General features: G+C 41.5%; 1 protein-coding gene across 3 annotated transcripts in view; it reads left to right on the top strand.

The window, feature by feature from the left end:
* The window catches only part of CEP128 (centrosomal protein 128), a 423,731-nt gene that overhangs the window by 357,201 nt on the left and 39,181 nt on the right, over positions 1–27,349 (top strand). For all 3 annotated transcript variants that reach the window (XM_074956067.1, XM_074956068.1, XM_074956066.1), the window contains exon 20: positions 5,984–6,007. In XM_074956067.1, the coding sequence (XP_074812168.1) occupies positions 5,984–6,007 (24 nt within the window). The remainder of the gene's footprint in view (positions 1–5,983; positions 6,008–27,349) is intronic.

The following is a 27,349-nucleotide window of genomic DNA, read 5'->3' as shown; positions in this document are numbered from 1 at the left end:
TCAGTCTTGTCTATGTGTCTCTGGGTATGTCTACAAATGCAGTTAAAAACATGCAGCTGGCCCGGGCCAGCTGACTCGGTCTTGTGGTGCGTGAGCTAAGGAGCTGTTTAACTGCTGTGTAGATGTTCGGGCTGGTGCTGCAGCCTGAGCTCTGGGATCCCAGGGGCTGTCCCAGCTGCTGCTCCTGCCCCGGTGACTGTCCCAGCCTTGGCCGCTGCTTCTGCCCCAGGAATTGACCCAGCCTCGGCCGCTGTTCCTGCCCCGGGGATTGACCCAGCCCCGGGCTGCTGCTCCAGCCCCGGGCGGTGACTGCTGCTGCTGCAACTGGGTGGGGGCTGACAGCTGCTCCAGCCCCGCCACTGTAGCATGCTGATGCCACAGATGTCATGGAGGTCCATTCAAGTCACGGTATCTGTGACAGTATTGAATCCTTATTCATGATCTATCTGGTTAAACCAAGGATATCCAGTTCCCTGTATCTCTTTTCTGGTCACAGTCGCATTGGCAAAGAGAGTCTTTGAAATCTCTGTTCTTAATAATACTTAGCTCTTATATAGTACATTTTCCAGAAGGACAAGATATGTCTGAATCATTCATAGCCAAGGTTAACTCTTCCTCTTGTACCCAGAGGAGGAGAAATTCTTCCTTCCTTTAGCCCAAAACTTTGTTTCTTTCAATTTTAATTTCATGGGCCTGAAACCATCCAAATACCACATAGTTAGGATCAAGTGCTGCATCACTTGAGCACATTCAGCTGCAGATAATCAGATTCCAGAAAGGACCAGAGCCCACCCAGTGTGGCACGTGACAGCCTTGTGGGCAGAGAGGGCATCGTTGACCATCTGGCCACCTGTTCATCTACCAACACTTTTATAAAGCACTTCATCTTGAATTTCATTCCTCTGAGAAAAACATCCTTCAGACATCCACATGGACACACCCTCAAAGCCCCGACCAGGGGTAGTTTATCTGCTACCCAAGATCCATAAACCTGGAAACCCTGGACGCCCCATCATCTCAGGCATCGGCACTCTTACAGCAGAATTATCTGGCTATTTGGACTCTCTCCTCAAACCCTATGCTACTAGCACTCCTAGCTTTCTTTGAGACAGCACCGACTTCCTGAGGAAACTACAATGCATTGGTGATCTTCCTGAAAACACCATCCTGGCCACCATGGATGTAGAAGCTCTTTACACCAATATTCCACATGAGGATGGACTACAAGCTGTCGCAAACAGTATCCCTGATGAGGCCACGGCACACCTGGTGGCTGAGCTTTGTGACTTTGTCCTCACCCACAACCATTTCAGATTTGGAGACAACTTATACCTTCAAGTCAGTGGCACTGCTATGGGTACCCTCATGGCCCCGCTGTATGCCAATATTTTTATGGCTGACTTAGAACAACGCTTCCTCAGCTTTCGTCCCCTAGCGCCCCTCCTCTACTTGCACTACATTGATGACATCATCATCATATGGACCCACGGGAAGCAGACCCTTGAAGAATTCCACCTGGATTTCAACAACTTCCACCCCACCATCAACCTCAGCCTGGACCAGTCCACACAAGAGATCCACTTCCTGGACACTACAGTGCAAATAAGTGATGGTCACATAAACACCACCCTATACCAGAAACCTACTGACCGCTATACTTACCTACATGCCTCCAGCTTCCATGCAGGACACATCACACGATCCATTGTCTACAGCCAAGCCCTAAGATACAACCGAATTTGCTCCAATCCCTCAGACAGAGACAAACACCTACAAGATCTTTATCAAGCATTCTTGAACTACAATACCCACGTGGGGAAGAGAGGAAACAGATTGAAAGAGCAAGATGGGTAGCCAGAAATCACCTACTACAGGACAGGCCCAACAAGGAAAATAACAGAACACCACTGGCCATCACGTACAGCCTCCAGCTAAAACCTCCCCAGCACATTAACTACGATCTACAACCTATCCTGGAAAACGATCCCTCACTCTCACAGACCTTGGGAGGCAGGCCAGACCTCGCTTACAGACAGACCCCCAACCTGAAGCAAATACTCACCAGCAACTACACACTACACCACAGAAACACTAACCCAGGAACCAATCCCTGTAGCAAACCTTGTTGCCTATTCTGTCCCCATATCTACTCTAGCGACACCATCAGAGGACCTAACCACATCAGCCACACCATCAGAGGCTCATTCACCTGCACGTCTACTAATGTTATTTATGCCATCATGTGCCAGCAATTCCCCTCTGCCATGTAAATTGGCCAAACCGGATAGTCCCTACGTAAAAGAATAAATGGACACAAATCGGACATCAGGAATGGTAACATATAAAAGCCAGTAGGAGACTGAATCTTCAATCTTTCTGGACATTTTATAACTGATTTAAAAGTAGCTATACTTGACGAAAAAAACTTCAGAAACAGACTTCAAAGAGAAACAGCAGAACTAAAATTCATTTGCAAATTTAACACCATTAATTTGAGCCTGAATAGGGACTGGAAGTGTCTGGCTATTACAAAAGCAGCTTTGCCTCATCTGGAATTGACACCTCCTCATCTATTATTGGGAGTGGACTACATCCACCTTGACCAAATTGGCCCTGTCAACACTGGTTCTCCACTTCTGAGGTAACTCCCTTCTCTTCATGTGTCAGTATAATAATGCCTGCATCTGTAATTTTCACTCCATGCATCCGATGAAGTGGGTTCTAGCCCACGAATGCTTATGCCCAAATAAATCTATTAGTCTTTAAGGTGCCACCGGACTCCTTGTTGTTTTTGTGGATACAGACTAACACGGCTGCCCCCTGATCCTTCAGAAGGAAAGTGCTCCAACAGTAGTCCCAAAATAGATTAATTCTACCAATTTTAGGGATGGAGCAAGTTTTTCCTCTGCCTTACTTATTTCTCCTCAGAACTAATTTTTCCATGCTGCTTCCTACCTCCCAGTTTGAGATTGGAAGACAAAAACAGAACCAAAATAGAAAATTTGTTTCTTGATTACTTCCTTTCTGGACTGACCTCTCCCCATTCCTTCTCCACCTGAAAAAAATTCTGTGTGTGTGTGTGTGTGTGTGTAGCTTCTTTAGTCTCTGTGTATAAAGAGAGTACAGTTAGCGCATAATTTATAAATTATGCTTAATCTACTTATAAGAATTACGTGTTTCCTTACAACTTTGGAAACATTGATCTCGCACAGGAGCAGAAGAGGGCATAGCCAAGCCCCAGAGCGCTCATGAATGAGTCTGAACTGCTCCAGTATTTGCTAGATGAGAAGCACAGCTCATTTGTCTTGGACTAGAGGAGAGGTCAGTTCCAGGAAGAAAATCATGAGGAAACAAATATTCCATTGCATATATTATCAGTGTACTAATAGTAGATAATATCAGAGGACAAATTTAGAAAGTTCAATGTCAAAGGTGTGTCACAAATGTTTTTCTTTTCCAAGAAGATCATATCCAGTAGATCTTTATGGTGTCCTGGGGGTACTAATTTTCAGGGTGTCTTGTTTTATAAAGTGTTCTGGTTTGATCTGTATAGGATGATAAAGTGAAGCTGTGTGGATTTTTCCCAGATAAATGGTGGTACATGAGAGACACAATAATATAGACAGAAAAACCCTCTAGGCACCTTATACAATTTTATAATTCCAAAAAACTCAAACCTCTGTCAAAACCAGTTAAGGTTGCTAAGTGAGAACAGTGTAGTTATCTATCACATCATTTATAAAATCCAAGCACTTGAAGCAGCAAATAAATAGTTACAGTAATCATAAATATTGCACAGTCCATATAATGAGAACATATTATTTAGTAATAAAGAAATGCGTATTCCATCACAGCACAACAAACATGGATCGATGGACTGTTGGCTTCTTTTAAAAAAAGGAGTACTTGTGGCACCTTAGAGACTAACAAATTTATTTGAGCATAAGCTTTCGTGAGCTACAGCTCACTTCATCGGATGCATTCAGTGGAAAATCTTCCACTTTTTGGCTTCTTTTATATTTTATATTTTATGTTTTGTTTTTGCACTGTCTAAACATTATTTTCGTAAGGATACTCTTAAGTGGGAAAATTTCAGTTGACTTATTTATCACTACACAGGATTTTCAGGTAGAGTCCTTAACTGTTTTTGCTGATCAAAATTAGAATGTCTCTTGTGCAAATCTGCCTTATACAATGCATACTTGAAAAGATGCACATTCCTGAAATAGTGAAATTAGCCATGCATGCAAGTGCAGCAGGCCTACTGTGTTACTCTGGATGTGCTAAAAGAAAAACACAGGAAATGGTGTCAAACACTACACTAGAAGCTGTGTCTTTTGGTTTCACAGCTAGTGCCCAGACTACTAGGTCAGAGTGCCTGTACCAGCCACTGAACCTCATCGTGTCTTACTTATCCATCTTAAAAATATGGTAATTATGCAGTGGTGATAAAGCTTTATGCGTACCTAACACTTTTTTCTCTATAGATCTCAAAGCACTTTACAAAGGTGAGTATTACCCCCATTTTACAGTTACCCTACCTAAGTATAAAGATTTGAGTGAACTTCGGAGGCAGTGTGCTTAAACAAGAAGGCACTGGACTTAAACTCAGGAGGCTTGGGTTCCATTCCTCACTCTGACACTGGCAACAAATGTGTTTGGGCAAGTCACTTCCCCTCCCTGGGCCTCAGCTTCCCCATCTGTAAAATGGGATAATGACACTGACCTTCTTCATAAGGAGCTTTGAGATCTACAAATAAAAAGCACTATATAACAGCTAGGGTTTTTTTGTTAATGTATCAGAGGCAATGTGGTCTACTACCTCAGTTATCAGGTTTCTGTTCATAGCTGTGCCACGTATGTCCTATATAACTTTTGTCAAGTCACTTAAACCACCAGTTTTTCAGTTACTCATCTGAAAGATGGACCCATGCACATTATCTGTAGAACAAGGGGGCACTTTAGTGGGAAATGCAGGAGGAAGAATAATTTTTAACAAATGTTGAGATTTCTTTTCTCTTTTTGAAAACCAGCCCTGGCTAGTTCAGAGGCCAATGATGAAAATATTTTTTCTCTGTGTGTGCGTGTGTTTGTTTTTTACCAGCAGCTTCATTTGACAGAGAATGATGTCTACATGCAGCAATGGTCAAAAAAGCAGACAAAATGTCAGGATGCATAAGAAATATGGTAGAGAGTACTGAAAATATAACAACACCATACGAAATCAGGAGTACACACTCACTTGGAATTTGTGTTCTGGTAACCCCATCCCAAGAAGGACATTAACAGAAATGCAGTGGGGTGCTTGAGGCTATAAAAATGGGTTGGTGCATGGAGAAACTCTCACATGAAGAGTTTTGAATGATTGAAACAATTCATCTTAGAGAAGAGAGGAATAAGAAAGTGCACAATAAATATATATATATATAATATAAAATAATGAATGGTACAGATAATGTAGATAGGAACTTCTTTTTACAATTTCATATGATGCAAGGACAAGAACAAGAAGGCATCCAATAAAATTAAAAGATGGCAAAAAGGAAATATTTAATGTAACACTCAGTTAGACAATGGAACTCATTGCCATGGAGGCCAAGAATTTATCAGGATTCAAAAAAGGATTGGACATTTACATGGTTAAAAAAATATTCAAAGTCATGATAATAAATACTTCAAAAAATTTCTATCATCTCTCCTGCTTCAGGGCAGAAGCCAGCCTCTAATGGGGGTTAAGAAGAAACCTTTCTTTTTTGCAAGTTCTTTCATAACTGTTTTCTTCCACCTTCACTAAAGCAACTGCTAAAGACGGGATCCTGAACTAAATGGGCCACTGGCCTGATCAAGTATGGCAATTCTTGTGTTCCTATATAATAAGTTTTTGTATAAAATGTTGTATGTGCTAATACAGCAAAGACAAAATGAAGCCCTTTCATCATGTTCAACTTGTTTTTTCTAATTATGTATTCTCCTTTATTTTCAGGAGCGTATCATGGCCTTAGAAACAGTAAGTTTCTCTTGTTCCTTTTCAAACCCAATTCTAGTTCTTAAACAGATTTTCATATAGTCTCAAAAGGGAAAAGGTCCAGGATGTGTGAAAGCAATTTTCCAAACACTAACCCAATTTCCAAGAGGTTTTTGTTTGCCAATTGACAAAAATGAACCAAAGAATAGGTGAAATTATCAACTAGCAGTGAGTTGGCATGAGGTCATTTAATGGACATATGTCGGTAAAGTCTAGCATATTTTAAAGGTCAAAGCTCTATAAATACTAATTAGACAAACATTGCCATTTATTGAATTTGTTTAATTTGCTTCAGTTTAATGTAAAGTATATATTAGTATCTCTTTACCAGCAATTTCGCACTTGGACGGATGAAGTGAGCAAGTAAACTACAATTAATACTTCTGGGGAAATTCTGCACAAAAAAAATAAGAATTCTGCAGGCAATATTTTAAAATTCTGCAAAATTCTTCATATTTCATTTGTCAAAATAACACTATATAATCATGCCAGTTTCAATCATTTTGGTGATTTATTTCAAAATACCTGTCAGCAGCTATGTCTGTAGCAATACAGACACACAAAAAAGTCCCCAAAAGTAGAGAGTTAAAGAAACCCCTACGACAATCTAGTTCCTGTTTTTCTGCCCCCCACCCCCGCCCCTGAGCCTAACCGGGGGTAGGGGAGGAGACATCCATGCCCCCTTCCCCCGGAGCCCAGCCACGAGGCACCCTCCAGCCCGGACACCTGCACCTCCTACCCCCCAGACCTCAGCCACATCAAGCCCAACCCCCACCCCAGATCCCAGCCACGGGGCACCCCATGAAAATCCCCATGAAAATCTGCCCAAATTTGGCCAAGTTATAAGCCTTTAAAAAAAAACACATTTCGTTCAGTAGAACAGTGGTTCACGGGCCGCACAGCTGCAGCCCAGCTGTGTGCTAAAGTGTGCTGGGGTCCAGGACTGCCAGGGGCTGCCACGCGGAGGGGTCCAGGCCACCCAGCCCCGCACATCAGTATCCAGGGTCAGGGCTGCTGCACAGCCCCGCACAGCAAGGGGCTGGGTCAGGGTTGGTGGCAAGGTTGGGTCAGGGCTGACGCCTGGCCCCATACAACGGGGTAAAGGTTCCCTGCTGCCCAACCCCACCACCAGGGCTCCGCTCCTGGCCCCACTCTGTGGAGGAGTCTCTGGGCTGGGGGTGCTGGACATAGCAGGTTGGAGGGGTTTGTGGGAGTGCTGCAGTTCTCAACCTGCAGCCCAGGTAGCACATTGTGGCCACATGTGCGGCCCACAATGATTAGTTGGTTGAGAACCACTGCAGTAGAGAGTTGGTAGAGCTTTGCAACTAAATTCTCCAAAAATTCCATCTGCACAAATATTTGATAGCAATACTCTCTAATCAAAAAGATCCAATAACAAATTGACTAATGTGTCAGTTTATTCCAGGTAAACCCATGGTAACCGTTTCCATATACCTAGTTGATTGTAAGAATAAATTAAAAATACCTTTTTCTCTGCTATGCAGGACAATCATGTTAATCAATAGCCACACTTGTGTTTGCCATGGCACTTCCTCCTCCTTCTAAGAAAAATAACCAGATAAACACATCCTCTACCTGCATGCCTGCTAGAGATCTTTTCTTCTGTGCTGGGTGCCATTTGAGACAAATCTCTTGATTATTCACTGTCCCTAATTTAAAAAAAATATCTTTCAAATGTGATTTAAAAAACAAGCAGTAAATGTGCCAAATAATAAATTTCCGAGCATCAGCTATTGTATTTTGTTCATTCATAAAAAATCTGCATGCTAAAATATACTGTTGCATACATAATAGTGTAGGTCAAACGATTTAGTCCTTTCTTAAGCAAAACTATCATTAAAAAGCTATAGGATTTGGCCCTAGGTTACCTTAACACGATCAGTCTGACTTAAATGAAAGACCAGAAAATTCTATTTGAGATTAACTCTTCCTTAGTTTACCCCATTGGGCCAATGTGTTGGTTAGTCTCTAAGGTGCCACAAGTCCTCCTTTTCTTTTTGCGAATACAGACTAACACGGCTGTTACTCTGAAACATCTCCTTTGATCTCTATTATAGCCTGCTGTTCTCATGCTCATCAACAGAAAACACAGAAGTTGAGGAAAAAGTTACTCTGAATTCTTGGCTCTTGTTAGCTTGGTTCAGGCTCCTAGAACGGTTTCTTCTCTCTTTACAGTAGTGTAAATCTAGAGTAACTCTGTAGATTTATGCCAGTATCATTGACTGGTCCTGAATGTTATGAAATGGTTTTATATATTGACTTCCTTTTTCAGTATTAGTGTTTTTTGTGTTTTGTTTTAAATCATATTGCATGTGCATGAAACTTAAGGCTTTAAGCATCAGTAAGGCAAATTTCTCCTTGAGGCCTTGAACAGACTCAGAAACTGAAGAGATGCTCTACTCTTCTTCTCCATTAGGAGGACCAGAGTAGAGTCAATTCTCTGTTCAATCTCCCCTTCCAGTAGTTACACTGAAAGGGAGACAAGGATCACAGTGCATCAGAGAAGGGTCTTGTGACCATCTCCGACCCCTGAAATTTAGAGTGGCCCGCAATATTTTTAAATCTTGGGGTGTCATATAGTACTAGGCAATTCACTCTCATGCCTGTTTCTTGGCTGTCGTTCTATGTGTCTTTGAGCATTTAGGAACTCTTTAATCTAAGAGTTAATAGTCCCCTCCCTTTTTGGTGTGCTACTGTAGTGTCATGCCAGAACTGCTCTCACATCAAAGGGTTTGGAATGCTTCTGGAACCAGGCAGTCTTTTGATGTTACAAAAATGACCAGGGAAGGGAACTCAAAGCTCCTCCACCCTGCCTGCCTTACCCCTTCCTTTCCTTTCATCAGCTAGCTAGCATACCACTTCCTCTAGCCAGTGGTACGACCCTTGCCCAAGATTCCCTGCTTCCTTCCTTTCTCCCCAAACCCAAGACCTTTGGTGGGCAACTACTGCAGCTACCACTGCCAGAAGCATTCCCAGTTACGTTTCCCTTCAGTTTGGGCTCCCACCTCCCTCTTTCCTCCAGGTTCTTACCTTCCTCCTCAGCTATTTATTTACATTCTTTACTCCTGTCTGCTTCTCTCATATAGGCTACTGCTCTTGCCCAAATCCCCTTCTGGTTCTCTAGCCTCTTCTATGTCTCTTCCCTTGTCCTTCAGTTCGCTACTAACCTAGCCCCCTTAATAGTTTCCCCCAACCCCCACCCTGTTTTGATGTTCCTCCTCCTTTTATTGCTCAGTGACACACATTTGCCTCCAGCACCTTCCGATGACCCTTTGTCCCAGCTATCTCATATTTCCTGTTCCTTACCGCATTGCTGCATTTAAAAAAAATAGGATTGAAAAGGTTACCATAATAGATTTATAAGGATACTTTAAACAGTACTCATCTATAGTATCTAGTTTACATACATAGACTCTGCAAAATAAAACTTTTCTATTCAAAGTTTGTCCCCCAACTCTACTTCCCTTAAACGTTGCACATCATAAAATTCTATACAAATTTGTATTCCTTATTCTGGAGTAGTGTATTGCTAGTTTTCTGTTCTTAAATATAGATCCATTTTAGTATTTTAAAATAATGTGAGATAATCACCTAATATTTTTAATGGGAAAAATGAATATGCTTGTGTTGAGACCTTGAAGGCCAAATATGTGGCCCAGCATAATCTGAGAAAAGTAGTGTTTTACCTTGCATGTAATAAAAAATTTTCGAAGACAGTGGCACTAGAAGGCATTATATAGAATCATATAAATGTACAGCTGGAAGGGACCTCAAGAGGTCATCTAGTCCAGTCCCCGATACTGAGGCAAGACCAAGTATACCTAGTCTAACCTGTTCTTAAGATCCATCAATGACAGGGATTCTACAGCCTCTCTTGGAAGCCTATTCCAGTGCTTAACTATCCTTACAGTTAGAAAGTTTTTGTAATACCTACCCTAAACCTCCCTTGCTTCAAGTTAAGCTCATTTTTCAACCAGTTATGTATCCATCATATAGTAATTTCATCTAGACCACATTTCCCTAGTTTGTTGAGGAGAACATCAATTGGGACTGTGTCAAAAACCTTACTAAAATCAAGATATCATCTATACAGCTTCCCCCCATCCACTAGGCCAATACCCTATTAAAGAAGAAAATTAGTTTGGTATGGCAAGAGTTGTTCTTGACAAATGCATGTTGGCTATTACTTATCCTCTTATCTTCTAGGTGGTTATGTAGGCTGATGGTTAATAATTTGATCTGGTATCTTTCCAGGTATTGAAGTTAGGCTGACTGGTCTATAATTCCATGGGTCCTCTTTGTGACCCTTTTAAAAGGTAGATACTGTGGTTGCCCTCCTTCGAGTGATTGCACATGTGCATTCTACTCTTGGAGTGCGTGCCCCCATGCACAGTCGCCAGAAATTTTTCCCTTAGTGATACCCATCGGGGTGGCTTGAATGCCCTCTGCTGCCGCTGGGATCAGTATAAAGGGCCCAGCCAACTCGAGTCCCCTCAGTTCCTTCTTACTGAATCTGATGGTCACTGGGACTGCTCTCGTTGCTTCTGCAAGTACTCTCAGTGGACTGGTTTCAGAGTGGTAGCTTGTGTTAGTCTGAATCAGCAAAAAGAACAAGGAGTACTTGTGGCACCTTAGAGACTTACAAATTTATTTGAGCATAAGCTTTCGTGGGCTAAAACCCACTTCATTGGATGCATGCAGTGGAAAATACAGTAGGAAGATATATATATACACACAGAGAACATGAAAAAATGGGTGTTGCCATACACACTATAATGAGAGTGATCAATTAAGGTGAGCTATTATGAGGGGCGGGGAGAACACCAGTCAGAGAACACTTCAATCTCCCTGGTCACTCGATTACAGACCTAAAAGTCACAACAAAAAAACTTCAAAAACAGACTCCAACGAGAGACTGCTGAAGTGGAATTAATTTGCAAACTGGATACAATTAACTTAGGCTTGAATAAAGACTGGGAGTGAATGGGTCATTACACAAAGTAAAACTATTTCCCCATGCTTATTCCCCCCCCCCCCCACTGCTACTCTCACCTTCTTGTCAACTGCTGGAAATGGGCCACCCTGATTATCACTACAAAAGGTTTTTTTTCTCCTGCTGATAATAACTCACTTTAATTGATCACTCTCTTTAGAGTGTGTATGGCAACACCCATTTTTTCATGTTCTCTGTGTGTGTATATATTATAATAGTATATATTATTATATATTATACTTTCTTATATATAACTTCCTACTGTATTTTCCACTACATGCATCCGATGAAGTGGGTTTAGCCCACGAAAACTTATGCTCAAATAAATGTGTTAGTCTTGAAGGTGCCACAAGTACTCCTCGTTCTCAGTGGACTGTATTCACTTGTAATTTATTTTGAATAATTTAGTGTAAATAAGTTTATTAGTGTTTAGTTAGCTAGGTTTTTACTTCATCTGATGGTTTCATTTGGTTCCGAGTGCCAAGGGATGTCTCTGTCATCGGGCTTCAAGCCCTACATTTCCTGCAGTAAGGCTATGGCTGTGAGCTATCTATGCTCAAGTTGCTTTAAATGCCTCGGGAAAGCTCAGATCAGAGAGCATTGTCAAATTTTCAGGGACTTTAAGCCCCTCATGAGGAAAGATTGTGAAGCCAGGCTAAAGTTTCTACTCATAGAGCGTTCCTCGGACCTCTATCTGAGGTCGATCAGACTCAGCACTGGGTGTCTCGGCCTCATTAAGGACTGTGTCTCCTACCATGCCTGAGTCCTGTCACCGTTCACCATCCACAGTACCCAAGAAGAGGCATAAGAAGCAGAGTGCAGAAAGGGGGAGATCCCGGCACCAAAGACTGCTAGTTACGGGGTTAAGAGTAGTCTAAGTCTAATCACACCACTGCTTCAGTACTGCAGAAGAAAGCACCATTGACCCCAACTTGTAGGAAAGTACCATTGACTGAGTAGCCAGAAGAAGCACCTTCCACATCTGTGGTACTGCACTGTACCAACCCGATCTCAGTACCAAACATGCCATAGGTATTTGCAGCTGCAAGGAACATCCTGACCTTAGTGTTGATGCTCTTGGTGTTGGAGGGCATGGGAGAACCAACAAGATTGCTACAGCTCTCAGTACCTTGCCAGTCTCATGTACTCCGGATAGCTCACTCTTTGGTACTGTCAAAGGGAAAACCCATGATGCTTACTTCTCTGCAGGCTTCTCCACATAGGCATCATCTGGAATTGTGCCTCCTTGGTGAATAGAAGGAGAGTCATCTTCTTCTGAACAGGAGGTTGGGTTCTACATTTCCCATGCTCAGAGCTGCCCTTGCTAACCCACCTCCAAATGTTTCCACCCTTCCACAGATCCTGTCACAGAAATGCCATAGAGTGGTTGGCCAGGAGGTCACTGGTACCTGTCCCATAGCCTTTTGGAAATCCCTCTTTCCCCCTGTTTCCAGATCTGATTCCAGGCTCTTCAATTTGATTGCCCTGGAGAGGCGTGCAGCTCTTACTCACCAGACAGCATCTGTTCCTGATTCTGGTACCAACCTCATATCGGACATCAAGAGCTGGCTCATCAGGACCTGGCAGATCAAGAAATGAAAGAAGAGCATCTTCAGCCAGTTCTGGCCTCCTCTTCCTCTTCCCTGGATGAGGTAGTCCCAGAAGGGGTCATATCGCCTCCTCCAGATGACTATAAGGCACACCAAGAACAGTTAAAGATGGTTGCCTTAAGTTTGGGCCAAACGCAAGTATTGTGCACCTGACCAAGGTTATTAGTTCTTTTACTCCCATCCTGCCCCCTGGGGCTCCTGGCAGTTTTGGGTACTAATGATAGGAAAAGGCAGGGGCATCAAGTCACAACCCCAAAATGAAAAGACTCAAAAAAACTAAACCAGTTTGATAGGAAAATTTATTCTACCTGAGGGGTTGCAACTCAGGGTTGCAAACCAGCATGCACTTTGGGGCAGGTATGACTTTAACATATGGGACTCTGTACTAAAATTTAAAGAAATGCTGTCAGCAGATGGTAGGCAGGAGTTCTCCTCACTAGTGAGTGAGGGAATATCGGTGGCGAGGGCCTCGATGCAAGCTGCTCTGGATGTGGCTGACTTGGCTGCCAGGTCTGTGGCCATTCATAGGAGTTCTGGTTACAGTTCTCTGGGCTCCCGCAGGAGGTCCAACAGACTGTGCAGGATCTGCCCTTTGAGGGATCCTCCTCCTTTTTGGAGCAGACTGAAACTAAGCTCTGTGGGTTAAAGAACTCAAGGGAAACCTTAAAGTCCCTTGGGTTGTACACCCCAGCCCCTTCCAGGAATCACTTCAGGCCTCCGTAATCCCTCCGGTATTCTGCTCCAGTTGTCCAACAGGACCTGCAGGGGAAACTGAGTAGAGGTGATTGGCGTAGGCTTCATCCTTCTTCTACCTCTGTATCAATGCCTGTTCCACTTAGACATCTAGGGAGTTCTAAGCTGGCATTTTGATGGGATGCTTGAGGATGTCATACCAGTTCCCAGGTTGCCAAACCCCATTTTCCTTTATTTGCAAACTGCCTTTCCCATTTCCTCAGTGCTTCGTCCTGTATCACCACAGACCTTTGGGTGCTGAGCACTGCAGAAGTGGGATACATTATCTGGTTTATTCCTACACTTTATTCCCACCCTCCCTCCCTGTCCCTCTTCAGGACCCCCTCTCACGAAGAACTTCTGGTTCCAGACATTCAATCTCTCCTTCAGGTGGGAGCCATAGAGGTGGTTTAACAGAATTTAAGAGGGAAGAGTTTCTGCTTCCAGTATTTCCTAATCCCAGAAGCAAAGGGAGGTCTCAGACGTATCCTAGACCTGTGTCAGCTCAACAACTATCTGAAAAAGATAAAGTTTTGCATGATCACCCTGGTATCCATCATTCCCTCTCTGGATCCAGGGTATGTCAACCTTGATTTTAGAGATGCTTACTTTCATGTGTCAATATATGAAGGACACAAAAAGTTCCTCGGGTTTGTAGTGAAGCATTCACATTACCAGATCATGGTGCTTCTGTTTGGCCTCTCTGCAGCATCTCAGGTGTTCACACAATGCATGGCTGTGTAACAGCATTCCTGAGGAGACTAGCAGCGCAGGTCTACCCTTATCTGGACAACTGGCTAATCATGGGCTGGTCCAAGTTATATCCAGTGTTGTACTCATTTTACTCAACATTCAAGGTCCTAAGGCCTATTGATCCATGGAGACAAGTCTACCCTTTGCCCATTACAGAGGAGAGAGTTTATAGGGGCAGTGTTGGACTCTACCCAGGTCAGACCGTTTCTCCCAGAGTCAAGGTTCCAGTTTGTCTGATCGTTAGTGACACACCTCAAGTTTCATCCAATCACAACAGCCCAAAACCATATGAGGTCCTAGGGCACATTTCTTCATGTCCATATGTAATACAACATGTGAGACTGCACCTCAGATCCCCTAGTGTACTAGCAAGCCGTCTTCATCTGGATACTGTGCTCACGGTACCTTCTTAAGTTCTGGTTTCACTGAATTGGTGGTTAGATCCTCTCAATGATTCTGTGAGCGTTCCCTTCATCTGCCCTCAACCATAAATTACTCTGGTCTCAGACACATCGCTTTAGGGTTGGGGCTCACCTGGGACCCCTCTGAATTCAGGGTCTTTGGTCGTTGAGGGAGCTCTCTATTCATATCAGTGTCCAAGAGCTACGGGTGATTCATCTTGCCTGTGAGTCTTTTCTACCTCATGTCAGAGGGAGAAACCTGTTTGTTCTTACAAAAAACACTGCAGCTATGTTTTATCTCAACAGACATGGAAGAGCTCACTCATCGCTCCTTTGTCAGGAAGTGGTTCACCTATGGGACTTTTGCTAGCCCATTCAATCAACATCAAGGCCTCTTATCTTTCAGGGGTGCAGAAAAAGCTATCAGACTGCCTGAGCAGGTCATTTTCAAGTCACCACAAATGGTCTCTTTGTCCGGATATAGCCAGATGCATTTTCCAGTGGGGGAAGCAGGGGGAATTCCTCAAATAGACCTATTTCCAAACAAGTTCAACAGAAAATGTCACCAGTTTTGCTCTCTGCACGGCCACAGTCTGGGCTCAATCACTGTTGCCTTCCTGCTACCCTGGACAGAAAAGTTTTGCTACAATTTCCACCAATCCCACTCAGACACCGAGTGCTACTGAAAATCAAGCGGGATCACACCCAGGTTATATTAATAGCCCCAGCATGACCCTGCCAACACTGGTTCTCCACGATACTGGACTACTTAGTGACATTTCCAATTTCAATACCATTGCACCTGGCTCTCATCTCCCAAATCCACGGTTGGCTGCTCCACCCGAACCTGCAGTCCCTTTATCTAATGGCCTGGAAACTCTACGGCTAAATCCCAGAAAACAGGCTTGCTTGGAGCAAGTTTGCCAAGCCTTATTAAGTAGCAGAAAGCCCTCCGCCGGGGCCGCCTACCTGTCAAAATAGAAGCGGTTCTCTGTCTGGGTCTGTCAAACCGGAGTCTCACCAATGCATTCATCCATCCAACACCTACTTAACTATGTGCTGCATCTGAAACAGCAAGGCTTAGCAATTTCCTCTATCAAGGTTCCCCTGGCAGCAATATCAGCTTTCCACTGTTGTGTGGATAACTGTTCTGTTTTTTCTAATGACATGACAATCAGATACCTTAAAGTCCTGGAAAGGTTTTATCCTCAATTAAGCGAGCCTGTTTCCCTTTGGGACGTGAACTTGGTCTTGTTTAAACTGATGGGACAACCATTTGAGCCTTTAGCAATGTGCTCCTTACTATACATTTCCTGGAAAGTGATTTTCCTAATTGCCATAATTTCTTCCACAAGGGTCACTGAACTGTGTGCCCTCACATCTGAACCACTGTGTACAGTCTTCTTTAAAGATAAGGTTTACTTACACCTTCATCCAAGTTTTCTCTCAAGTGGTTTCAAATTTTCATAACAATCAATTAATTTACTTTTCTGTTTTCCACCCGAAACCACATGCAAAGAGGGACAAGCAATGGCTACACACACTGGGCGTTAGATGAGCACTAGCATTCTACTTGGACAGGACCAAACCATTTCCACAATCCATCCAACTGTTCATTGCAATAGCATACAGAATGAAAGATCTTCTAATCTTCTCACAAAGAATTTTGTCTTAGATAACTTACTGCATCTGCGCTTGTTATGATTTGGCAGGCATTTCACCACAGGTCAAATTGACTGCTCACTCCACAAGATCATAAGCATCCTCAACAACGTTCCTAGCTCAGATTCCTATCTAGGACATTTGAAAAGCAGCAACCTGGTTATCAGTGCATATTTTCTTCTCCCAGTATGCCGTCACCCATTATTCTAGAGATGATGCCAAATTTGATCAAACTGTTCTACAGTCTGTTTGTACATGAATCCTGATCCCTCTGCCTATACTAGTGCTTGGGAGTCACCAAGGGTGGAATACACATGTGCAATCATTCAAAGAAGAAAAACAGTGACTAATCTTTCTTAACTGTTGTTCTTCGAGATGTGTTGCTCGTGTCCCTTCCATGAGCTACCCTTGTACCCCTTTACACTGGAGTTTCTGGAAAGAAGGAACTGAGGGCCCTTTATACCAATGCCAGCAGCACGCTGCAGCAGAGGACGCTCAAGCCCCCAGTGGGTACCACTGTGGGGAAAATTTCCGGCGACTGTGAATGGGGCATACGCACACTAAGAGTGGAATGTACATGTGCAACACATCTCGAAAAACAACACTTACGAAAGATTAGTAACCACTTTTTCTCTAGTCCTCTGGGACCACCCCCATCCTTCATGAGTTCTTGACGTTCATTGCTAACCATTCTGCGATTGCTTCAGCTAGTTCCTTAAATACCCGAGGATGAATTTCATCAGGTCCTGTTGACTTAAACACTTCTAACTTATATAAATATTTTTTAATCTTTTCTGTTCCTGTTCTGGGTTGTGTTCCTTGACCCTAGATATTAATATTGTGTTAAGTATCTGGTCACAGTTAACCTTTTTAATGAAGAGTGAAATAAAATAGATGTTAAACACCTCAGCCTTCCTGATGTTATCCATTATTAGCTCTCTTTCCCTGCTAAGCAGTGGACCTAAAGTTTCTTTCATCTTTCTGTTGCTCCTAATGTATTTATAGTACTTCTTATTGCCTTTTATTTCTTTTGCTGGGTGCCTTAACCTTTCCGATTTTGACCCTATATGCTTGTGCTATTCTTTTGTACTCCTCCTTAGCTGTTTCTCCATGTCTACCACTTTTAGTAGGATTCCTTTTTGATTTTCAGGTCAGTAAAGAGTTCCTCAAGGAGCCATATTGGCCTCTTACTTCTCTTCCTATCTTTCCTTAACATCAGGACTGGTTGCTTTTGTGCCATTAATATTCTCTGCCTAAGTAACTGCCAACTCTCCTGAACTCCTTTTTTCTTTAGATTTTCTTCCCAGGGCATCTAACTTACCAGTTCTCTGAGTTTGCTGAATTCTGCTTTTTCTGAAGTCCGTTGTCCTTTTTCTGCTCTGCACACTCCTTCCTTTTCTTAGAACCATTACATTTACTATTTTATGATCATTTTCACCCAAATTTTCTTCATCCTACAGAGTCACAACTAAGTCTTCCCTGTTAGTCAGAATCAAGTCTAAAATGGCAGCCTCCCTGGTTACTCTCCCCATCTTCTGAAACAAGATGTCACCAATACATTCCAAGAACTTATGTGGATATAGTGTGTTTTGCTGTATTACTTTTCCAGCAGATGTCTGGATAGTTAAAGACCCCCATTACTACCAGGTCTTATGTTTTGGATAATTCTCTTATTTAATATAGAAGTGCCTCATCCACCTGCTCCCCCTAATTTGGTGGTCTATAGTGAACCCCTACCATGATGTTACCCCAGTTTTTCCTTCACCAGAGACTTTCAGCTGCTCTGTCTCTCACTTTCTCCTGGACCTCAGAATAAGTGTATATATTCATGATGCATAATGCAACACTTCCTTTCTTTTTATCCTACCTGTTCTTCCTGAAGAATCTATAACCCTCTATACTAATATTCCAGTCATAAGATTTATCCCGCCAAGTCTCTGTGATGCCAATTAAGTCATAATTTAGTTTATGTATTAATACTTCCAGTTTTCCTGTTTATTCCAATAACCTTGCATTTGTTTATAGACATCTAAGATGTTGAGCAGATTACTCCACTGTTTTCCTCTTGTTGCTCCTATGACCCAATTGTAACTTTTCATTCTCTCTCTCTCTCTCTCTCTTTCTCTCACTCACACTCACACACACCTAGTCCTCGGTTAAGGTCCACGTTTTTTATACATACCTATGGGCTTTTGTCACCTGTGCCCTTTGAACCCCTTGCTGAACTTCTTATGGAAAAGACATTACTAATGAAGGTAGATCTGCCCGAAGAAGGGTTAAACTTTATTAAATCAGTCCGTGTTTGGAGGTCAGAATGACAGCTTCATATTTGGTTGCTGATAAGTAGTCATCCGGTTTGTCTAACTGCCTGGCTTGATAATGTGCTTTATACTCTGGCTCAGAATGCTATCAGTACATAGTGCATTCTCCAGGTAAGAAGCTGTCCTTTGATTTTGTGAAGATAATGTGAGCTTGTTCTGCAGAGTGTAAGGGATTGAACCCTGCTGCAAGATTTTAATATACAGAAATGTTCTTGGTTTCCTTCCAGGGAGAGTGGAAATGTACAAATCTCCAATGCAGGGGCTATAATTTTTTCTAGATATCATCTTTCATTTCTCAGAGACCAAGCACAAGTGCTGATATACAATGATCCTCAGTGAGGCAGTTTATTGGGCATGGCACATACTATAGAACTGCTTAAAGGGATTGCTCTGTATTCAGTCCATAGGATTTTCTTCAGGAATATTACTTTTTCTGTATGTGAAATGTTTTTCTGCATATTTCCATACACAGTAGTAAAATATGCCAATAAACTTTGTAAATAGGCCATTCATATGTTTTTGTAAGCATTTTATTTTAAGTAACCACCCCATAAAGAGGTTTTGTGAAAGTTTAAAACAACACAGTTTTAATGTAATCTAATAATAAAGGAAGTTTCTAATGTGTTGATAATTTTCACTGTAGTATCCCATACATTAAGATTAACTCTTTACAATCAAATCCATAACCCTAAGGAGTACACAAATACCAACTGCATTAAATGGTGAAACTGCAGACACTTTTCATGCTACCTAGTAGTTAAGATGGAAGAAACTTTGAGTCGGGACTCCTGAGTTCTCCTCCTAGCTCTGCCCCTGATTTGCTGTGTAACCTTGGGTTAATCACATAGCTGCTCTGTGTTTCAGTTTCCATTATCCTTAAATTGTGGGTAATGACGCTTTCCTCCCTCTCTATGAGAGCCAGTTAATTAATGCTTATAATGCTCTTTGAGAGTCACTGTTAAATTATTTTAGAGTACAAAATGTTAATTTAAATCATAAGTGAAAGATTTCAGCCTGTAACAACCCAGAAAAATTGATTGTCCCTCATGATTGGAAATCCTTGTTAAACCTGTAGTATGTGTATTGAGTCAGGCTCTTTCCACACATGCTTTCAAATAATTATTTCCAAAAGTATTTTCATTGACTGCAGTGGGCATTGGATCAGATCTTAGTAAATTATGTTAAACTGAGTTTCCCAAATGTGTGGCCCATGGACCACTAGTGGGCCCACAGAGCACTAGCTAGTGAATTATAGAGAACTGGTTGGCTAATACAGTGCTGCTGCCTCCTCAAGTCCAGCTGCTAGTTTGCATTAAAACAGCTCAAAATGCCTGAAATACATTCATAATATTACTTTTTCCATGTAAACAATTCCTGTCGTTACCACAGGGATGTTATGTGATCATGAATGTGAGGGGAGTTGGTCCATGCAATTGCAAATAGGAGGGGAAGTGTCCATGAGACAATATCTTAATTACAATGTGGTCCACCCCATGCTAAACATCTGGTGTCTAGATTGAAAGTTCATTTTTTTGGCACGTCCACTTATTTCTCATTCAGATCCCCATGTTAACAAAGATCCATTGTTTTTGATGTGTATGAATAAGGTTTTTGCGTAACAAAAGTTCCAAGTCATTTAAGCATCAGTGAAAACAATCCATTGTGACAAATGCCAGTTGAACTCATACATTGTGTAACTTCACAAGTTTCTATGGAGAGTTGTTTATCTTCACTTTCTTGCTCTTTCTTTCACTTATTTTAAAGGTAATCTGCACTTTTCAAAATCAATTGTACTATTTTGTGCTGAAATGCACAATTAAGATGAGTAAGAGGGGCAATTAAAGTGTAGTGAACTATATTTTATTTCCATCGTGGGCTCCTCCTAAACTCATGGGTCACTGGGTCATAGCATGTCTCAGCTACCATGGAACTTGTCTGGTGCATGAGCTAGCCTATAAGCAGTCAGGTACCTTAAGTGTAATTTTTTACATTGTGTGGTGTATTTTTGCAAAATCCCGTCTTTCCTATCCCCATTGTTAATTAAACTCTTTGTGATCTGAAGCAATGGGAAAGCTACAAAACCACATCACACCATTTACCTGGCATATTTTATACTGGGTCTATGATCCAGACAAGTTCCATAGTGGATCTGAGACATCATCATCCTAGTGCTAGCTTAGGTGTTGGATCTGGCACTCTACAATTTTAGGGGTCTTTAAATGGAAAGAAAAAGAGACCTTCAAAATCACACGTGTTAGGTGCATTTTGCTATTCGGATATTCAACATGCAACTTTACACTTAGTTCATTTTAAAAAAAAAACTCTTGTGGGTCACCTTTTCCATTATGTCTTCCAGATGAGTTGTAAGTAACTGCCTGCTGAAATACATGGTGTCACTTAAAATTATGCATACATTTAATCTTTTTTATGGATAGTCTTTGGGGATTAACTAACTGGTACTTAAATCATCTCTAATTTTTTTTAAAAAAAACTCTAATTCTACTGATTGATCATTTGTTTTACCTATCTCAGGAAAGAAAGCAACACTATACATGACAGTCAGTAAAGTTTTATTGTGTGTGTGTATTCAGTGTATTAGCTATTAAACCAAACTTTAGGTGGAATATATACAAACCTGATTTGATTTATTTTTATATTTATCACTGTGGCTTTGAGACTAAAAATAAAATAGAGTGTCTGATTTTGATTTAGATCTGCCCCTGGGGATAGCACACAGCTGCCTATCACCGAGGATACATCAGTGTAGGAGGATTAACTGTTCACATGCACTTTAAACATCAAAGTGTTTATATGAAGTCATGGAAAATGAGTAATTCGTCTTATCATTCTCTGTCTGAACATAATGCCTCTTAAAAAATAAATAAACTTTTATTTTAAAAACAGAAACGATTAATATCATTAACTGAATGGAACAGTGTGTTTTTAAGTAAATTAACATGGATGCTGCTTCTATCAGTACAATTGGAGTTCTTTCCACTTATCGGTACCATCAGTGCACTGTATCAGTACCCTCTGTTCCCTGCTAAATAATGAGCAGACAGACATGATTGCTCTCTTCAGGATTACTTGTATGCATTATGGCACATAGTTTGCTGGTTTCTGGAAAATAATAAGCAGCACTTAATTGCCCTCTGTGTCAGGTGTTTCCACCATTCTTTTTAGCATTTTGTTCTGTGTGGCTAAACTCTAAACTCTTTTAATAGAGAAGAGTGTAGTCATTAATGATATAAATGCAGCACTTGATCCATATTATGGAGGTTACTGTGCATATTATTAAATCATTGTCGCACCACTTCTATGGGTCAGCTAAAAGCTTAGCCTTCTTTTCTTCTTTCCCTCCCTCTCTTTGACTTGTTCTTTGTGCTGCCTCCCTCTTTATTGCAGTTCTCCCTCTCTTTGGTTTGTTTATTTTGCTCTTTCCATTCCCCCATCCCCAAAATGTCTTCCTAGGGTCTTGTGGGACATATGTTATGTGCCTTCTGTGCCTCAAAATGAGATACATTTGGGAGTGTACAAGTTATCCTATGCAACTCAGATCATAAATTACTCTGTGGAGTTTGAACTTCTTTTTAAATTAACATATATAAATTGAATGCTGTCTTGAGGGCTTTTAAAATGAGAATCTGAGTTTTCACTTTTTTTAAAAGTATAAAACCGTTGTGGATGCAAAGTAAAGCTTTAAAACATGAAAAGAGTATAATTGCTGCCTGCCTGAGTCTGCAGACAGTCTGAAACATGAGATCCAAGACGTGTGAACTGCCCTTTCTAAAACTTGCTGCCACTCCAAAGAGGTGCAGGATAAAGGTATAGGCCTGATGTTAAGGGGGCTCCATGTGAGCTGTGCCTAGAGCCCCCAGTGAGCTTTAATTCAGCCCCACATGAAAGTTAAATTTCAAATGAAAGCTGCTTCGCTGTTTGGAAGTCTAGTACTTCAGGAAGATAAAGAAGTTAACGTATACGGTAAACTAAAGCTTTTAAAGTTTGATTTGGCTTGTAAACCAAGAAAACAAAAGATGTTTAATTTTGTAAGGTGTTTTTGTTCAAAGTCAGTAGCTTTACAGTCCTTTTCATGTGATGGGATGTTCCTGAAAGGTATTGTTCCTCTAAGGGCTTGTCTACACTGGCAAGTTTCTGTGCAGTAAAGCAGATTTTTGCACTCAAACTGCAGGCGTGTTCACACTGCCAAACCACTTTGTGCGCAGAAGCTCCTCAGTTGCAGCGCTGCAAAACAACCCACCTCGATGAGAGTCGTAAGGCTATTTGCGTAGAGGCTCCAGCACTCTGTTGCCAGTATAGACATTAGATTGCTTTCTGCACTGTAATTGGCCTCCGGAGCTGTCCCATAATGCTTCAAGTGACTGCTCTGCTCATTGTTTTGAACTTATATGCCCTGGAGACATGCGCCCCTCCTCTTTCAAAGCACCGTTTCTGATAACTGTTGAGTGCTGTGCTGATATGCTCCAGAACACAAAGCAAACGATTAATGTGGAATGCTTGTGCTGTTGAACACAGAGGGGTGTGTGTGTGTGTGTGTGTGAGAGAGAGAGAGAGAGAGAGAGCGCGCACCCAGGGAGGGAGGTGGGGGCCGATGTCTGGGTTTCCCCCACCCCCTACTTCAGGACTGGTTGCTTCCTGCCGCTGTCTGAACTTACAGCATGCTGACACACTCTTTGTCCCCCAAAACACACTGTCTCTCTCCCCCTCCCTCCATACACACACACACTCCCTGTCACACACTGGCACCCCACACACACACACACTTCAATTGAAAAGCAGCTGGCAATGTAGTAGGATGCCCATGGAACAATGGGATTGGGAAACCTGCATCATGTGACACTGTGCCTGCCCCATGAGACATTGCAAACCCTTCCCAAAGCACCCTATGGCCAGTTGCACAGTGGGATAGCTACCACAATGTACTGCTGTGTTTGCCATTACAAGAGCTGCTAATGTGGATGCGCTCCAGCATCACAAGGAGCACAATGTGGACATGTAACAACAGTTTAATTACATAATTTTAATAAAAGTGGTATAACTTGTGGTGCAGAAACTTGCCAGTGTAGACATACCCTAGGATGACTGCTGAGCAGTAAAAAGAAAAGGAGGACTTGTGGCACCTTAGAGACTAACCAATTTCTTTGAGCATAAGCTTTCGTGAGCTGATGCATCCAATGAAGTGAGCTGTAGCTCACGAAAGCTTATGCTAAAAGAAATTGGTTAGTCGCTAAGGTGCCACAAGTACTCCTTTTCTTTTTGCGAATACAGACTAACACGGCTATTACTCTGAAACCTGCTGAGCAGTAGGGGCTGATGTTTTGTTTCACACATAGTTAACTTTTCCATTCATGAAAGCTGGCAGATAGATGGCTGGTGAGAATCTGCTGTCTCTTTCACATATCCCTCCACCTTTCAAACCCACATACAGACCAGGACCACAAACTACTCTGGGAAGAAGTAGCAAACCATGCAACTCATCGTAAATTAATGGAGTGGAAAATCAAGGCTTTGATGAACATAAGGCCACTGTAAATGAAGCATGCAGTATGAATGAGTACAGTTTCATTGTGGGAGAGGAGCAATTGTGGGCAGTTTAATGAGGGAGATGCTTAGAGATTGATAGATACTTCTGGGCAATTTTAACCTGAAACAGAAAGGTATAGTGAGACCCTGTTTGAAAAACTTGATTTAAGTATGTTACAGATATAAAAACAGTTCTACATTAAAATCTGTGGAAAGCACTTAATCAGGATGTGATTACCATATCATTGTTTGCAGGGTGGAGGTATAGAGAAGAATCCAGCTGAGTGTGCTGTTGATTAATTTAATTTTTGCAAATTATAAGAGTTTGAGCAGTAAAGAACCAGATGTGGTGTATGAGGAAATAATTCCTTTATTTCTTTAACATGTTCTTAACATGAACTTTGAAGGTAAATCAATAATTTGACTTTAAAACATTTTCAATAGGACTTAATAAATTAAATTACAAGACATTCATCTGAAAATAAGAAATATACAATCCAGTTTTGCCTAGGCTTAGATAAGCCTTGCAAAATTATCATGAAAATTTACCAGCCAGGTTCAAAATCTGCTCACTCACCATTCCCATTTTGGTGACGATAAAGAAAGAAATGTTGTTTCACTTGTTATCAAAAATATTTCTCACTTTGGGTTTGAATTTTGCAAACCAACTTTATTAGCCCACTGTTCAAAGATAATTAGAATCAGGGCTTAAATTCAGCCAGAGCTGTCCAGGGCAGAGCTCCAGTAAATATTTTCAACCCCCCTGGAGTTTTTATAGCATGTTGTGGGAGGAGACGGGCACCTCCGGGAAATATTCAGTAAGAATTTTACACCTGATTAGAATGAATATACACTTAACTTTCCTTTCCATCTCTTTGGTATTATCTCTTCTAAACAATTTGTTATGGTAAGTTTTCAGTCTCACAGTTCAGCCCTTTTCTTTGTATTGTATGTCCTCAAATTCTTCCAGCTTCAAGAAGTGGCTCACTTATCTGAGAGCATTTTTCCTTGTATAGGTTTTTTCCATATCTGTACCCATGGTGCCTTTCAAATTAGATTTTGAAACTCAGGCAAAATAATGCAACAGTAATATCAGGTGAAAAGACAAAATCCATGGTTTTAAATTAAAATGTATCAGATTTACTCTGAGCAATTCAATTATATTGATTTTAGCAGTTACTTAGATTTCTTGCTGGAACAAGTTAATGTGCATCATCAACTGCATCTTCATGCATGTTCCATCCTGCAGCTGAATTCAGAGGTCTACAAGTGATAGAAACGGAAGAGGGAGTATTCCACTTTTATTTGACATGTTGAGTTGCAACAAGCATGTTTTCTGCAAATGTTTGGCCCACTTTCAGCAAATTTGTTATATAACTTTATTGAAACATCTCCCTGGTGAATTTTATACAACTGCATTTGCCTCTAATCACTGCAAACTGAAAAGGTACATATACCATAATGATTTCATCCTACTTCATCATGGATAATTATGAATGTAGGTCCTTTTCTATTCTTTGTCCACTTCTAAGGTATAATTTATATCTGGTCTTCTTTACAAATAAGCTCAAATCCTTTAAAAAATTAAATGAATACACCACTTAAGATCCCAAATCATTTACAGATTGTTTGTAGATTAAACACTTACAGATACATTTTGTGATTTGGAGTCAGCAAAACGACAGTGTTTTTGGCATAAAATGTGTAGATTCAATGTATGAATGAAAACACCCTCTGATGTGCCCATTTATTGATACTAATAAAAACAAATGCTCTATGTGTAAAGTCAAAATATGGACTTTACAGTCTGAACTCACTCTGATTACTTAGTCTATGCTTAGTCTTCCCCAGACAGTGGTCCCCAAATTTTCTCTGCAGAATCATGTAACACCTTATACATATTAAAAATATATAGTAGTAAAGTAGTTTATTTTTATTATTTTTACTGATATTTTTTAGTTTTTTAAGAGCCCACTGTATTTTGGAAAACCTGCACCAAGACTTGATAAAACATCTTTAATTAAGCAGTTTATCTAGATTTATATTGTAAACATTTATGTACCTTATTTAAAAAAAACAGACACCCTTTTTAGGCCTATAGCAAACAGGTTATTTTTCACATGTTGATATTTCTCCTCAACGCACTGCCTTTCAAAGGGCTACTCATCCTCACCCTCACCAGTTTACTCCTTCTCATTGTTATTGAGCAGAGATGCCTCTCCCTTGCCTTCAGAGAGGGACACCTGGAACAGTATTGGTGGTTCCTTGCCAAGAGTGCTGCCCCAGGCTAAATAGGAGTGGCACTGGGCCAGATCCCTAAAGCATGCCATCTTGACCATACCCACCTTACTGGGGACCATCATTGTACATGTCCTAGAGCAGATCTCTCTCTCACGTATCCAGAAAAAGGGTGAGATCCTACTGTCCATCAGCTTTCCTGGACAGATCTGTAATACCAGAGCCTGATGTTGCCCTCCGGCAGATGGAGTTAATGGAAAGCCAGCAGTGATCCTCAGCTCCACCCAGAGTTGTCATCTTCATCACCTGATGAGGTAATGACACCAGTCCCTACCCTGCCGGGTGATGACTTCAAAGCCTTCCAGGAGTTTCTATACTATATAGCAGAGACCCTGTGCATCAACAGAGTTACCCAAGAGAAGTCCCACCAACTGTTTGGTATTCTCAGTTGCACTACTTGGGCCAGGATTGCCCTGCCCATCAATGAGGGCGTAATGGAGCCAACTAAGGCACTGTGGCAAACCCTGGCCACTCTTCCTCCCACCTCTGAATGCCTGCAAAAAGGGATATCAGGAGACTCTAAAAGGCTTCAAACATCTTTATGTCCACTCAAACACAAAGTCCTCACTAGTATCTAGAATCCAGCAGAAATCCAGATCTTCATAAGATACTCCTAAGGGCACAGACTCAAATAAATTAGACTTGTTTGCGTGCAAAGCATACTCCTTGGCCTCATTTCATCTCCAGGTGGTGAACTACCAGGCCTTGTTCATGAAATATAACTTCCTCATGTGGGAGAGGTCTCTCCCTTCCTGACAATGGTCCCACCTCAGTATAGGGAGGAGTTTAAAAAAAAAAAAAAAAAGGCCAAATAGTTGCAAGTATGGCACCGCAAACAGCCACGGATGACATGGCTATGAGGTTGATGGCCACAGATACCATGATGACATGGATGCTTGGCTGCTAGTGTCAGTGATACCCAAAAGGAACAAGCCACCATTGAGTTCCTGCCTTTTGAGATCAAAGAACAATGAGGTGCTCCATTCCTGAAA

Source organism: Natator depressus, chromosome 6 (assembly GCF_965152275.1).
Source record: "Natator depressus isolate rNatDep1 chromosome 6, rNatDep2.hap1, whole genome shotgun sequence".
Taxonomy (NCBI): domain Eukaryota; kingdom Metazoa; phylum Chordata; order Testudines; family Cheloniidae; genus Natator; species Natator depressus.
The sequence above is the reverse complement of the archived record's forward strand: the minus strand, read 5'-3'. Positions and strand labels throughout refer to the sequence as shown.